The sequence below is a fragment of the Nerophis lumbriciformis genome, linkage group LG10 (genome assembly GCF_033978685.3).
Source record: "Nerophis lumbriciformis linkage group LG10, RoL_Nlum_v2.1, whole genome shotgun sequence".
Lineage (NCBI taxonomy): Eukaryota > Metazoa > Chordata > Actinopteri > Syngnathiformes > Syngnathidae > Nerophis > Nerophis lumbriciformis.
The window spans coordinates 29771580-29784691 of record NC_084557.2 but is presented as its reverse complement, the minus strand read 5'-3'; the positions used below and the strand labels follow the sequence as shown (position 1 = coordinate 29784691).

The 13112-nt window shown below is 39.8% G+C and overlaps 1 protein-coding gene across 1 annotated transcript in view; it reads right to left on the bottom strand.

Annotated features, from left to right (window-relative positions):
* The window catches only part of mbtps1 (membrane-bound transcription factor peptidase, site 1), a 39886-nt gene that overhangs the window by 5549 nt on the left and 21225 nt on the right, over nucleotides 1–13112 (bottom strand). The window contains exons 6-17 of the mRNA XM_061969873.1: nucleotides 12945–13054; nucleotides 12635–12751; nucleotides 12172–12239; nucleotides 10236–10338; nucleotides 9808–9959; nucleotides 8950–9111; nucleotides 4090–4234; nucleotides 3765–3953; nucleotides 3462–3634; nucleotides 3275–3390; nucleotides 3041–3197; nucleotides 94–218 (exon numbers count right to left, since the gene is read on the bottom strand). Of these exons, the coding sequence (XP_061825857.1) occupies nucleotides 94–218; nucleotides 3041–3197; nucleotides 3275–3390; nucleotides 3462–3634; nucleotides 3765–3953; nucleotides 4090–4234; nucleotides 8950–9111; nucleotides 9808–9959; nucleotides 10236–10338; nucleotides 12172–12239; nucleotides 12635–12751; nucleotides 12945–13054 (1617 nt within the window). The remainder of the gene's footprint in view (nucleotides 1–93; nucleotides 219–3040; nucleotides 3198–3274; nucleotides 3391–3461; nucleotides 3635–3764; nucleotides 3954–4089; nucleotides 4235–8949; nucleotides 9112–9807; nucleotides 9960–10235; nucleotides 10339–12171; nucleotides 12240–12634; nucleotides 12752–12944; nucleotides 13055–13112) is intronic.

Here is a 13112-nt window from a genome sequence, read left to right as displayed (position 1 = left end):
AACAAGTGAGAGATAATTAAAAAAATTAACTATTTAAAATAACACATTAGAGATTGATGTTACACAGAGAAGACGTTTGTGTGCGTTTATTACTGTCGTGATCTGCTAGAGTGAAGTCGCCCTCGTATAGTCCATCACTAAATGCCATCCCCCACACTGAGACCAGGTCATTCAGTGCAGGCACATTAGCGCCTCCTGTGTCTGGCATCCACCATTGCCTGCAAGTGATTGCAAAAGAAACAAGCTCTCAGGCACCGAAAAAGCAAAATATGGACATAAACACTTCTAATATGATGCAGTAATGCAGATTGCGCTGCCGGGGGGTGGGTAGAAAGAAAGAAAAAGGTCCAGAGAAATGAGAGAGGTTTTGTGATAATTTAAAAGTGAAAAAGACCGACATTGTGGTGGAATGCATGCACTGTCAAACAGAGCTGACATTTCACAATAGCACTAGATCAATGATACAACATTGCCAGCAGTCATCCAGCATATTTAAAAGCAGCAAACAAGCCGAAACAAGGTAACATATATTTTGGTAGCTAACATCATCTTATATATTTCACTTGCATATCGAATGTTTTATTCAAGTACATGGGGACATGGGAGAACATATAAGCATCTACAGTTTGTATGTTAATGCTAACAAGTTGTTTGTGGGGAAAAACAGCCAACCAAACAGCACTGCTCCATTTATTACATTTTCAAATGTGAGTTGTTGTATACACTGTCACTCACAAACTCTACAAATAAACATTACACACACGCTCTGACCAACACTGTTCAAAGCTCAGTTAGGCGCTTCTCCAGTTTTGGAAACACTAGCGCCCTTGCTTGTACAGCATTGAATGAACATTTTTGTACCCTGCTTCTTTCACAATTTTTATTTTTGTGTGTGTAATATTATTATTACAATTTGTTGATGATAACAACTTAATTTATCATACTTTATCAGTGTATTTTTGTTTGGTTTGGTTCTTTGTGAGACTGCTAAATGAACAGCCTGCCCCTTTGCTGCCCCGGACCATCTTATTACCTTACTCTTCACCACCTCAATAATTATGCTCTGGACATTGCATTGCTGCAACATCAAGGTAACACCCATCAGACATCTGACTGTTCCCACCCCCACACCCCTTTATATTGCAATCTTCTTGACAATGCTAAACTGTAAACTATGGTCAACCTGCACTTCAATGCAGTTTCTATGCCGCTAGACAAAGCTCAAACAAAATCTCGTTGACATGTATGACTTAAATGTTATTATGACAATGACAATAAAGGAATTGATTGATTGATTGATTGATTGTTAGTTATATTTTACCTTGTTCATGTCCATCTGGTCACACTGTTTTTGTTTACTTTTTAAATTATTATTTTTAAATAAAAGTAATATGTGATACTAGTGTGTGAATGTTGTCTGTATCTGTGTTGGCCCTGCGATAAGGTGGCGATTTGTCCAGGGTGTACACCGCCTTCCACCCGAATGCAGCTGAGATAGACTCCAGCACTCCCCGCGACCCCAAAAGGCACAAGCGGTAGAAAATGGATGGATGGATGGATGGACTCCCGTTGTAAAAGTGCAATTTCAATGTTATTGGCATTTTATCCGTCATATGTTACTAATATCCCTAAAGGTCCCATTCAGTCTGTTTTATTCGATTGTTAAAAACAATTAATTGACAGATAACTTGATTCCTAAAATAATCAATAGCTGCAGCCCTCTTGCTGTCAAACGATTACGTTTTTTAATCAGATTAATCACACTTTTGGATGAACACGTTGTTACTTCTTGTGAGCAAATGTAATTGTATCTTCAAAATATCTGACAGGAAAATTTTTTAAGGGTTTTACTTGAATGCACGTCATTTATTTGCTTAAATCTTGGTAACGGTATTATCTAAAGTCCCGTCTGAGTGAAATTTGCGAGCGAGCACAATCGCTGGAATCTCCGCTCTCATCTTTAAACTGACGTATGCATTGATCTGATCACTGCCTGCCTGCGCCGTTGGTTACACAGGCCAAAAATATTAAATGTACTTGTTATACAAAACCTCTGCCTTGTTTTTAATGAATTTACACTACTGTAGTTTATTTTGGTCATTATGTTTGTACTAGTAAAGCTAAATGTTTTCTGAGGTGGTAATTGGTCAAAAAAGTTTGAGAACCACTGCACTATATGATTAATGCAAATTTTTTGTTAGATCACATGAATTAACTCGTTATTTTTGGCAGCTCTAATTTTATGGAACAAGTTTTACAAGGTTTGGATGGTTGATATTGCAAGAAAATGCATCTCTAAAGAATAGTTCAGCTCTTGAATGAGTCGCCAACGCCATTCAACCAAATCTGGATTACTAAATATATCCCTTTAAAGCTGGGGATGCTATTTTTAAACTGTGTGTAATCCCTTAAATACCAGAAAGGCAATGAATGGTGCAGCAAGGAGATGTGAGTAAATGTTCGCTCTGCACGAGTAGCTCAAAATCTGACAATATAGGACATTTTGTAGCTATTACAAAATGTGAGCAGTGCAGCTAATCTTACTAAGCTGTTAAGTGAACTGTGTAAGAATACAGACAAGGTACAAGACTCTTGAAGGGAACCATTATTATTCACTACAAATATTGTATTCCAGTGTTCACAATGCTACAGGCAGAAGCTGTGTTTCCAAAATAAAAGCAATATTTCTCAAATTTCGGCAAAATACATTCGCGACTTGTAGATATTTTCCATTTAAGAGTGTTTTGCATCATGAGCCGTAATTCTCCACTTTGTGTAAGATAATGCAACCCCCGCTGTTGCGGTGATGTCAATAGAAGACGAAGGCAGCGGGTGATCGCTCAAAGGTAACGTCCTTATTGCCCACTCGACATTGATCGGGCATGTGGTTCTCTCCGAGCCTGTCTGCCCTAGTTGTCATGCATTGGTGCCCGGCCGGTTCAGTGTTTAAGTGACTTCTAAATGCGAAAAAAGTGTTTCAATAATGCTTTTGCGAAACACTTCTAGAGACATTCAGCAATACACAGAAAGTAGAAAGTACCTGGTGTTTTCATCGTAGAATTTGACCTTCCTCATGACAGAGGTGTTGTACCAGTCGCTGAAGATGATAAGTGAAAGCCCATTGTCAATATCCCTCCTCAGCTTGGTGATCTCTTCAGGAAAATACTCCTCCTCGCTGTCCACCATCAGCAATGTGCCTACATGGACAAAAGTCAATGTACTTTTGTCTTTTTGTAACTTTTACCCAAACGGTGTTGATGATCTGCATTTATACCATACTGGCTGGCATCAAAACAGGTGATTGGTGCTCCTAACACTTCAACAAAGTATCCCATGCTTCTGAGGTGCTGGTACATGTCTCTGAAGTTTGTGTGAATGTGGTCACCATTCCTGGAAATATATTGAACAGCACCTTAAAAGACTGCATTACACAGGTACCAATGAAATTAACAGACACGTACCAGTCAAGTGGGTCATTCTTCATGCGAAGGTTATCTCTGGGAAAGTAGCCTGGGGGGTAACGCAGGTTGTGGTACTGGTCCCACAGAACCCTTTTACTGCGTGGAGGTGTTGGGACAATCTTCACTTTGATGGGCAGTTTCACTGTTGAGGTCAGTTCTCCTTCCACTTCAGACTGATAAAAAGTGATAGGTAGATATTAATACAGCTACATGACAGGCACTGCTTTTACTTTTTTTACTAGCAGATTGACAGGAACATTAGGTGTATGAATTACAAAAACATGTAATTTTGCAGAAACTTACATCATTCTCTGCCGGTGATGCCACTGTTACCACTACATGACCTTGGGCAATCCCTTCCCATGATGCTGCTTTCTTGGCAACAGAGATAGACACAGCCAGGTAGCCAGCCCACGGCCATAACACTGGTGAGTATGAGACTGCCACGTCGATATGGTCTCCATTCTGAGGAAGGTAGGGCTGCCAAATAGGCTGAATGAGAGAGACAATATCATTAAGCAAACCCAGATAATGAAGAAACTAGTCCATTTGGCTTCTTAAACAGTCACTTTGATGGCCGTGAATGTAAATTAGATGATTGTGAGTGAAGAGTGATGATTGTGTTCACCTTGTCCACAATCCTGCCGGTGACTGCCATGCCATTAAGAATAGTGACATTAACGATGGTGGGCATTCCTCCATAGTAAATGGGCTGAGAACAGTAAGGCCACATGTATGGACACTCTGTCAGGTCGATGTAGCTAGGAGAAAGACTTCCAGAAGACAAGGAACTGTTATTATTTGTAGATGTAGTGTGTGTGTGTGTGTGTGTGTGTGTGTGTGTGTGTGTGTGTATATATATATATATATATATATATATATACATATATACAGTATATCTATATATACAGTATATATATATATATATATATATATATATATATATATATATACATATCTATATATATATATATATATATAAACATATATATATATATATATATATATCCATCCATCCATCCATTTTCTACCACTTGTCCCGTTCGGGGTCGCGGGGGTTGCTGGAGCCTATCTCAGCTGCACATGGGCGGAAGGCGGGGTACACCCTGGACAAGTCGCCACCTCAATATTGTATACATATATATACATATATCTATATATATATGTATTTATTTATATATGTGTGTGTGTATATATATATATATATATATATGTGGAGTTTGCATGTTCTCCCTGTGACTGCGTGGGTTTCCTCCGGGTATTCCGGCTTCCTCCCACCTCCAAAGACATGCACCTGGGGATAGGTTGATTGGCAACACTAAATTGGCCCTAGTGTGTGAATGTGAGTGTGAATGTTGTCTGTCTATCTGTGTTGGCCCTGCGATGAGGTGGCGACTTGTCCAGGATGTACCCCACCTTCTGCCCGAATGCAGCTAAGATAGGCTCCAGCACCCCCCGCGACCTCAAAAGGGACAAGCGGTAGAAAATGGATGGATGGATATATACACACACATATATTTCTTTCATATAAAGTTGTGGTCAAAAGTTTACATACACTTGTGAAGAACATAATGTCAAGGCTGTCTTGAGTTTCCAATAATTTCTACAAGTCTTATTTTTTTGTGATAGACATACTTGTTTGTCACAAAATACATTCATTAAGTTTGGTTCTTTTATGAATTTATTGTGGGTCTACTGAAAATGTGACCAAATATGCTGGGTCAAAAGTATACATACAGCAACATACATTATCAATTTTGGTGATGTAGAAAACTTACAATTAAATCAAGTTAGCTTCATGGCATGGCCTCTTAACTTCATGTGAGTGATTATGATTGACAACACCTGATGACTTCCCTGAGCTAGGGCTGGGCGATATATCGATATATCGCGGGTTTGTCTCTGTGCGATATAGAAAATGACTATATCGTGATATTCGAGTATACGTTCTCACGCAGTTGCTTTTAGCTGCTGGCATTACACTGCATTTGTTTCCCACTCTTTCTTGTCTCTCCTTCTCACAGAGAGTTAAAACAAGCGCACCTTCTTACATACGTCACGTGTGCAACATCACACACTCCTGCGGAGCAGATAGGTAGGGACATGGTAACATTAGCTGTGATGCTAACAGTGCGGTGCGGGTGGTAATACGAGAGAGAGAAGGTGCGAATCTGGTAACAAATGAAGGAAGAATTAATTCCCGAGAAAAACAGCACGGGGTCCATCGTCTGGCGGTGGTTTGGCTACAAGCGGGAAGATGTTGAACAATTATGCGGCAAAAGCGTTGCTACAAAAAGTAGCACCACTGCTAATGTGTAGCATCATTTGAAAAGTCACCCGCTAGAGAATAAGGAGTGCTTGAAACTCCATGTCAATATCTCCATTCGGTGCCACACCAACAAAATGCCGAAGCAACTATTTCCAGATCAACACCGTATGAAAAAAATAGTCCACAACAGGGAGATAAGGTCCGCAGTAACCTACCACATAGCGAAGGACATACACTATTTGATTACCTGTTATGCAGCTCCTTTTTATTTGACACTTATTGAAATATCTTGTGTGACATCACTTTATTTGTTTTAAACTATTGTAGTGGCGTTCTGTACAAAAAGTGCACTTTAATTTAGTGTTGTTTTGATATGTCATCTTAGTGACATCATGCACAAAAGTGCACTCATAGCTTGTTTTAAAATGTCTCTGACAATCTTGCACTTTCTGTTTTGGAAATGACATGAATGTTTGTGCCACTGCTTAATAACTGTTAAATAAATACAGTTTTGGTAAATTGACTTAGTTGTGATTTCCCTCTCTGCATGAAAGTTTAAAATAAGCATATATTAATGAAGTATGAACAAGAATGTTTTAATGTAGATACATAGAATCATCATACTGCTGTGCATCAAGTGTTCATTCAAGGCTAAGGCAAAATATCGAGATATATACAGGTAAAAGCCAGTAAATTAGAATATTTTGAAAAACTTGATTTATTTCAGTAATTGCATTCAAAAGGTGTAACTTGTACATTATATTTATTCATTGCACACAGACTGATGCATTAAAATGTTTATTTCATTTAATTTTGATGATTTGAAGTGGCAACAAATGAAAATCCAAAATTCCGTGTGTCACAAAATTAGAATATTACTTAAGGCTAATACAAAAAAGGGATTTTTAGAAATGTTGGCCAACTGAAAAGTATGAAAATGAAAAATATGAGCATGTACAATACTCAATACTTGGTTGGAGCTCCTTTTGCCTCAATTACTGCGTTAATGCGGCGTGGCATGGAGTCGATGAGTCTGGCACTGCTCAGGTGTTATGAGAGCCCAGGTTGCTCTGATAGTGGCCTTCAACTCTTCTGCGTTTTTGGGTCTGGCATTCTGCATCTTCCTTTTCACAATACCCCACAGATTTTCTATGGGGCTAAGGTCAGGGGAGTTGGCGGGCCAATTTAGAACAGAAATACCATGGTCCGTAAACCAGGCACGGGTAGATTTTGCGCTGTGTGCAGGCACCAAGTCCTGTTGGAACTTGAAATCTCCATCTCCATAGAGCAGGTCAGCAGCAGGAAGCATGAAGTGCTCTAAAACTTGCTGGTAGACGGCTGCGTTGACCCTGGATCTCAGGAAACAGAGTGGACCGACACCAGCAGATGACATGGCACCCCACACCATCACTGATGGTGGAAACTTTACACTAGACTTCAGGCAACGTGGATCCTGTGCCTCTCCTGTCTTCCTCCAGACTCTGGGAGATCGATTTCCTCGATTGCCTGAAGTCTAGTGTAAAGTTTCCACCATCTACAGAACAACCTAAAATCATCAGCCCGGAGGTTGGGTCTTGGGCGCAGTTGGGTGTTCCAACAGGACAATGACCCCAAACACACGTCCAAAGTGGTAAAGGAATGGTTAAATAAGGCTAGAATTAAGGTTTTAGAATGGCCTTCTTAAAGTCCTGCCTTAAACCCCATTGAGAACATGTGGACAATGCTGAAGAAACAAGTCCGTGTCAGAAAACCAACAAATTTAGCTGAACTGCACCAATTTTGTAAAGAGGAGTGGTCAAAAATTCAACCAGAAGCTTGCCAGAAGCGCCTTATTGCAGTGAAACTTGCCAAGGGACATGTAACCAAATATTAACATTGCTGTATGTATACTTTTGACCCAGCAGATTTGGTCACATTTTCAGTAGACCCATTATAAACTTATAAAAGAACCAAACTTCATGAATGTTTTTGTGACAAACAAGTACCGTATTTTCCGCACTATTAGCCGCACCTAAAAACCACAAATTTACTCAAAAGCTGACAGTGCGGCTTTTAACCCGGTGCGCTTTATATATGGATTAATATTACGATTCATTTTCATAAAGTTTCGATCTCGCAACTTCGGTAAACAGCCGCCATCTTTTTTCCCGGTAGAACAGGAAGCGCTTCTTCTTCTACGCAAGCAACCGCCAAGGTAAGCACCCGCCCCCATAGAACAGGAAGCGCTTCTTCTTCTACTGTAAGCAACCACCCGCCCACGTAGAAGAAGAAAAAGCGCGCGGATATCACCGTACGTTTCATTTCCTTTGTGTGTTTACATCTGTAAAGACCACAAAATGGCTCCTACTAAGCGTCAGGGATCCGGTTCATGAAAAGACGCAATCTCTCCATTCACACACGGATTACTATTTCACAGCAACTGATATTCCTGTGAAACGCACTGTGGATACAACGGGAGCACGTACGGTGAATATTCGCACCACAGGGAATGAGAAGTCATCCTTCACTGTGGTTCTAGCTTGCCATGCTAATGGCCAGAAACTTCCACCCATGGTGATATTCAAAAGGAAGACCTTGCCAAAAGAGACCTTTCCAGCCGGCGTCATCATAAAAAGCTAACTCGAAGGGATGGATGAAGAAAAGATGAGCGAGTGGTTAAGGTAAGTTTAAGTTTACGCGAAGAGGCCGGGTGGCTTTTTTCACGCAGCTCTGTCCATGTTGATATACGTATGTTTGTGATTGCACATTTGCGTACATTTTGGGAGTGAACAGAGTTGTTAGAACGCTGGTTTTTAATATATTATTAAAGTTTGACTGACCAATCTGACTGTTTTTTTGACATTCCTTTAGCGCAGTTAGATGCGGCTTACAACACCGGGCGGCTTATAGGTGGACAAAGTTTTGAAATATGCCGTTCATTGAAGGCGCGGCTTTTAACCCAGGGCGCCTTATGGTGCGGAAAATACGGTATGTGCTCCAAACACTCTATCACAAAAAAATAAGAGTTGGAGAAATTATTGGAAACTCAAGACAGCCATGACATTATGTTCTTTACAAGTGTATGTAAACTTTTGACCACGACTGTAGATAAGAGCGCGCACACACACACTGGTCAAACTAATTGGACTCTGGGAATTAAGTGTGCCCAAGCACAACACAGATTGCCAAGTGTGATGTATGTGCAGTCAGTATATGTAGTAATAACCCCACAGGCCTTACCTGGCCTGAGGTCTGTAGCTGTTAAGGATCTGGTAAGCTCTGATCAGGTCCAGTTTCCCATGGCCCTGCTCAAACATATTGACCCCTGGCAGCCTGCGGGCCGAGGCAATCAGAGCCTGTTTCATGGAGGCTGGGTTCACCAACTTCCGATTCAGCACAGTGCTGGAGGAAGATGAGGCAGAGTAGGGTCAGTGCACAAATAAACTCATATGGTGTCAGATTCAAGGTATGTTATCTGAGCAAAAAAAAGAAAAATTAACAGGCTCCTATATCAGTGCAAGTGTTAATCACTAGAGAGTTGGGTGTTACATCACACGCTAGATCATTAAAAACTGACACTAGAATCTTTCACATTACTTAGTGGAAGACACTATTACACACAGTGGGAAATATGTATTTGATCTCCCAATTATTATGTAAGTTTACCCCATTACAAATACATAAACAAACAAAAAACAATGAACAAGGTTTAGGGATTCATTTATGGATTGAATTACATAACAGTTTTATCCCCAGGCAAACTTTTTTGAGACAGTAGCTTGGCAACTTTAAGTTTCAGCTACACCCAAAGATTTTTTAATGCAATTGTGTCCGTAGTAGGGCTTGGACATTCCAGGATCTTCGTGTGTTTTTTTCTTGAGTCACTCCAATCATGCCTTATCAGTACGTTTTTGTTCATTGTCAAGCTTAACCCGTCCAGATGGCAGTTTATGATGCACCTTTTGAATTGTTTAATGTTAATCCTTACATGTTTAATCATTTGTTTGTAATCAGGTTGTCATTGAAGAAACATTTCTTTGAACTGGGCCTCCATGAATAAATCAAGGCTGAAATGAACACAAAAAAGAAAATCCTCACCTGGCCAGAAGTGTGACAGCTCCAGCCACCACAGGAGAGGCCACACTAGTGCCGGACAGAGACCGGCATCCTTCCTTCATCCCTGACCCCCGAACACCAGAACCATAAGTGACAATGTCTGGCTTCACCCTGCCATAGCCCCCTGGCAGCTCCTGCACAGAGAATGAGACAGATAGTACAGTAAAGAGAAAAACCCTTTTAGTGATTTTTTTTGCAATGGTAATGACAAAAAAACCACTGCACATCTTACGTTGCATCTACATTGAACTAACAAGATTGCAGGAAACCAAATCATCAGAGGTAAAGAGTAGATTACAAGGGTGACGTCTGAGGCATCACAAGCTCATTGGTAGACTACAAATTAAATGTTCAAATCTGAAACAATTTATTTCAGATTATCAGGAATCAGTGATTTTGCAGAAACTCACCCAGGTGGTCATGCCTCTGGATGAAAACCTTGCGATGTTGTCCTCAAAATCGATCCCACCGACTCCAATTACATCCATTTGGTCTGCTGGGTTATTAAGGGTTCTGAAAAAAAGAGATGGATGTTACACAGACAAGCACAAACTGCTGGTTTAGAATGTGGCATTGATCATTCCGTCATTGGGTATTGTGGTCATCATGAGAATTATATTAACCTATATAGGGCTTTATGTACGAAAGGTTTGTATATATTAAAACAGATGCAACTTGATACCACACGCAAAGCTTATCTACTAAGTTCGTGCTCAGAGGAATGTGTCTCTTAAATGAGCAAAATAGCACAACCAATTTAGCATGTCTGTCTTCATGTTAAGTATAAGCAGATGAGACCACGGTTGGAATCTTTGGGCACAACTTGATTCAAGTCTATTCTATTCTTGGGGGTAACAATTTGATTCAGAATCGATTCTCGATAACAAACGATTCTCGATTCAAAATCAATACATTTTTAATAACGTTGAGTGCCAATTCTATGACTGATTACATTCCTCCATAAAATATACAAACAGCTCTGATAACAACAGCTCTGATGCAACATTTCTCTTTTCTAAAGTAAATCTATACAGCAGATATTATTTACGGTATATTATCATTACTAACTGCAGACTTCATGAGAGCCAACAAACATAATAAAACAGCACTTAATGTACAGGGTCTGCTGTCATTAGAATGCTGATTAATATAATTTTGTCATAGTCCTGTTTTGATGAAGAATGACTGAAGAATGTGAAGAAAAGGGTGTGGAACCAAGTGTCTTTTTGTGTCGTTCTTGCCATTTACAGGTCTAAATTGGCTGTCAAAGTGTACGAACTTGTCGGAAAATGTCCTCATCCTTCTACTATCCAGGTGAGAGGCATGATTTATGATCTACAATAAACTTCCACAAGCAAGGAAGCGAGAAAAGCAGCTTACCACTCGATGTTAATATAAGCACACAAGCTCATGATCACAGCGCTGCTATAAATAGTTAATCTGCCTTAGTGCATATAATAACAATATCACAAATACTTGGTTAATACTCAAGTCACGAAATGTAAATGGAGTATTGGCGGTTTTTGGATAGTTATTTATTGGGTTTTATGGGCAGAAGAGAGGACCTCCCATCAGTTCCGCTGTAAAAATGGGTTATACTAATTCACGTTTATTTACGGGTAACAGTGCATTAAAAAAAAAAAATACATCCGTCGTCATGTCTCTCAATGATTGTGAACAATAGGCAAAATCCCCCAAAAAAGTGCAGTTCCCCTTAAAGGGCTGATTTGGACACAGCAAGCATTGTGTCTGCTTTAAATGCCATTCCTTTTGTCATATAGGACATATATTATCCCAATATGGCGATGTGATATATACATTGTTTTAAAACATCTCCTGTATGAAAAAAACATGCATTATGCTTTTTCTTTTACTTGCAGTTTGTGCTTGCGTCTCCAAGAGCTAAAAAGTGTGTTTCATTGTAGATCATACAGAATGCCCATCGAAAGTGACACATATTATAGTTGTCTGCTGCATGTTTCAAAACATAGCAAAACGTCACAGATAGGACGTCACATGAATGTGGCGTAAAATGACTGTCTCCATGGTGACAGCCGCTTAGTACACGCAAAAACTAATTTAAATAGGGTGGTGGTCTCCACTCTTGTATATGTTATCATTTGCGCACGCAGTCTTAGTAGATCACCTGCAACACGCCCACTACACGTACTACACGCAATGTTATAGTTTTCCCACGCTATTTAGCACTTGCAATTTAGTGCTTAGTAGTTCAGGCACTTAGTGTTTTAGCTTAACAAACCTGTTTTTTGTTGAATTTCAGTGTTTACCTAACCATTATATTAGGTGGTCGCCCTGTCCCCTCAATGGACATGCAGAGAAACATACCCATACAGTGGTCCATCATTTCCAATAGCAGAGATCATGATCACTTTGTTAGCAGTGAGCTCCCACACCTGCCAATCAATACAGACAGGTAACACATTAAGGAGGCAACGTTCCCCAACAACATTTTTTAAATGTCACACACTTGGAGAACTACAGCAATACACTATTTGTAATCACTTAGGTATCTAGGTAATCGATGTTATAGCAGCATACTGACATACTCTATCCTTCGAGCTAAATTAATTTGAATAATTCCTAATAACCTTTAGGGAATGTATGCTGTGCTTAATGTAGTACATTTAGAAATAAATGACTTGTATATATTACTACTACCTTTACTGCCCTTTTGTGTACTGTTAACGCACACACAAATAACACTTATTACTTACTTAAATACTTGACTATTTTTACTGATATATGTTTTCAACCCACAGACAACTATGAGACCTCGCAAGTGTCTGACCTTATCAACAAAGGGGTGATCCATGAAGTCGGGGCCACCAATGCTGAGGTTGAGAACATCAATCTTTTTCAAGATGGCATAGTTAAAGGCATCCAGGAACCATGAAGTGTAAGACACCTGGGTGGTGAGAAGAAAATAACACATACTGTCCTTGCTTGGATTTCATTGATTTGGCTGTCGAAGATGATTAGTATGACTATTATCAACTGCATGGTCAATCATAAAGATATCTACATATGGAAATTCACAGATATTTTTTAACCATCTCTTTTTCAGGATCATATGTGAACTATATTATAAAGCCTTGTACCTGGTTGTTAGTGAACACTCTGAAGATGTGCAGCTCTGAGTCAGGGGCAAAACCCTGACACTCTCTCATACTGGCTATCACTCCAGCTACAAATGTCCCATGACCCAGGCCTGTAAGAAAGAAAGAAAGACAGATTCAATCTGACTCTCTCCCACACCATCCCTATGT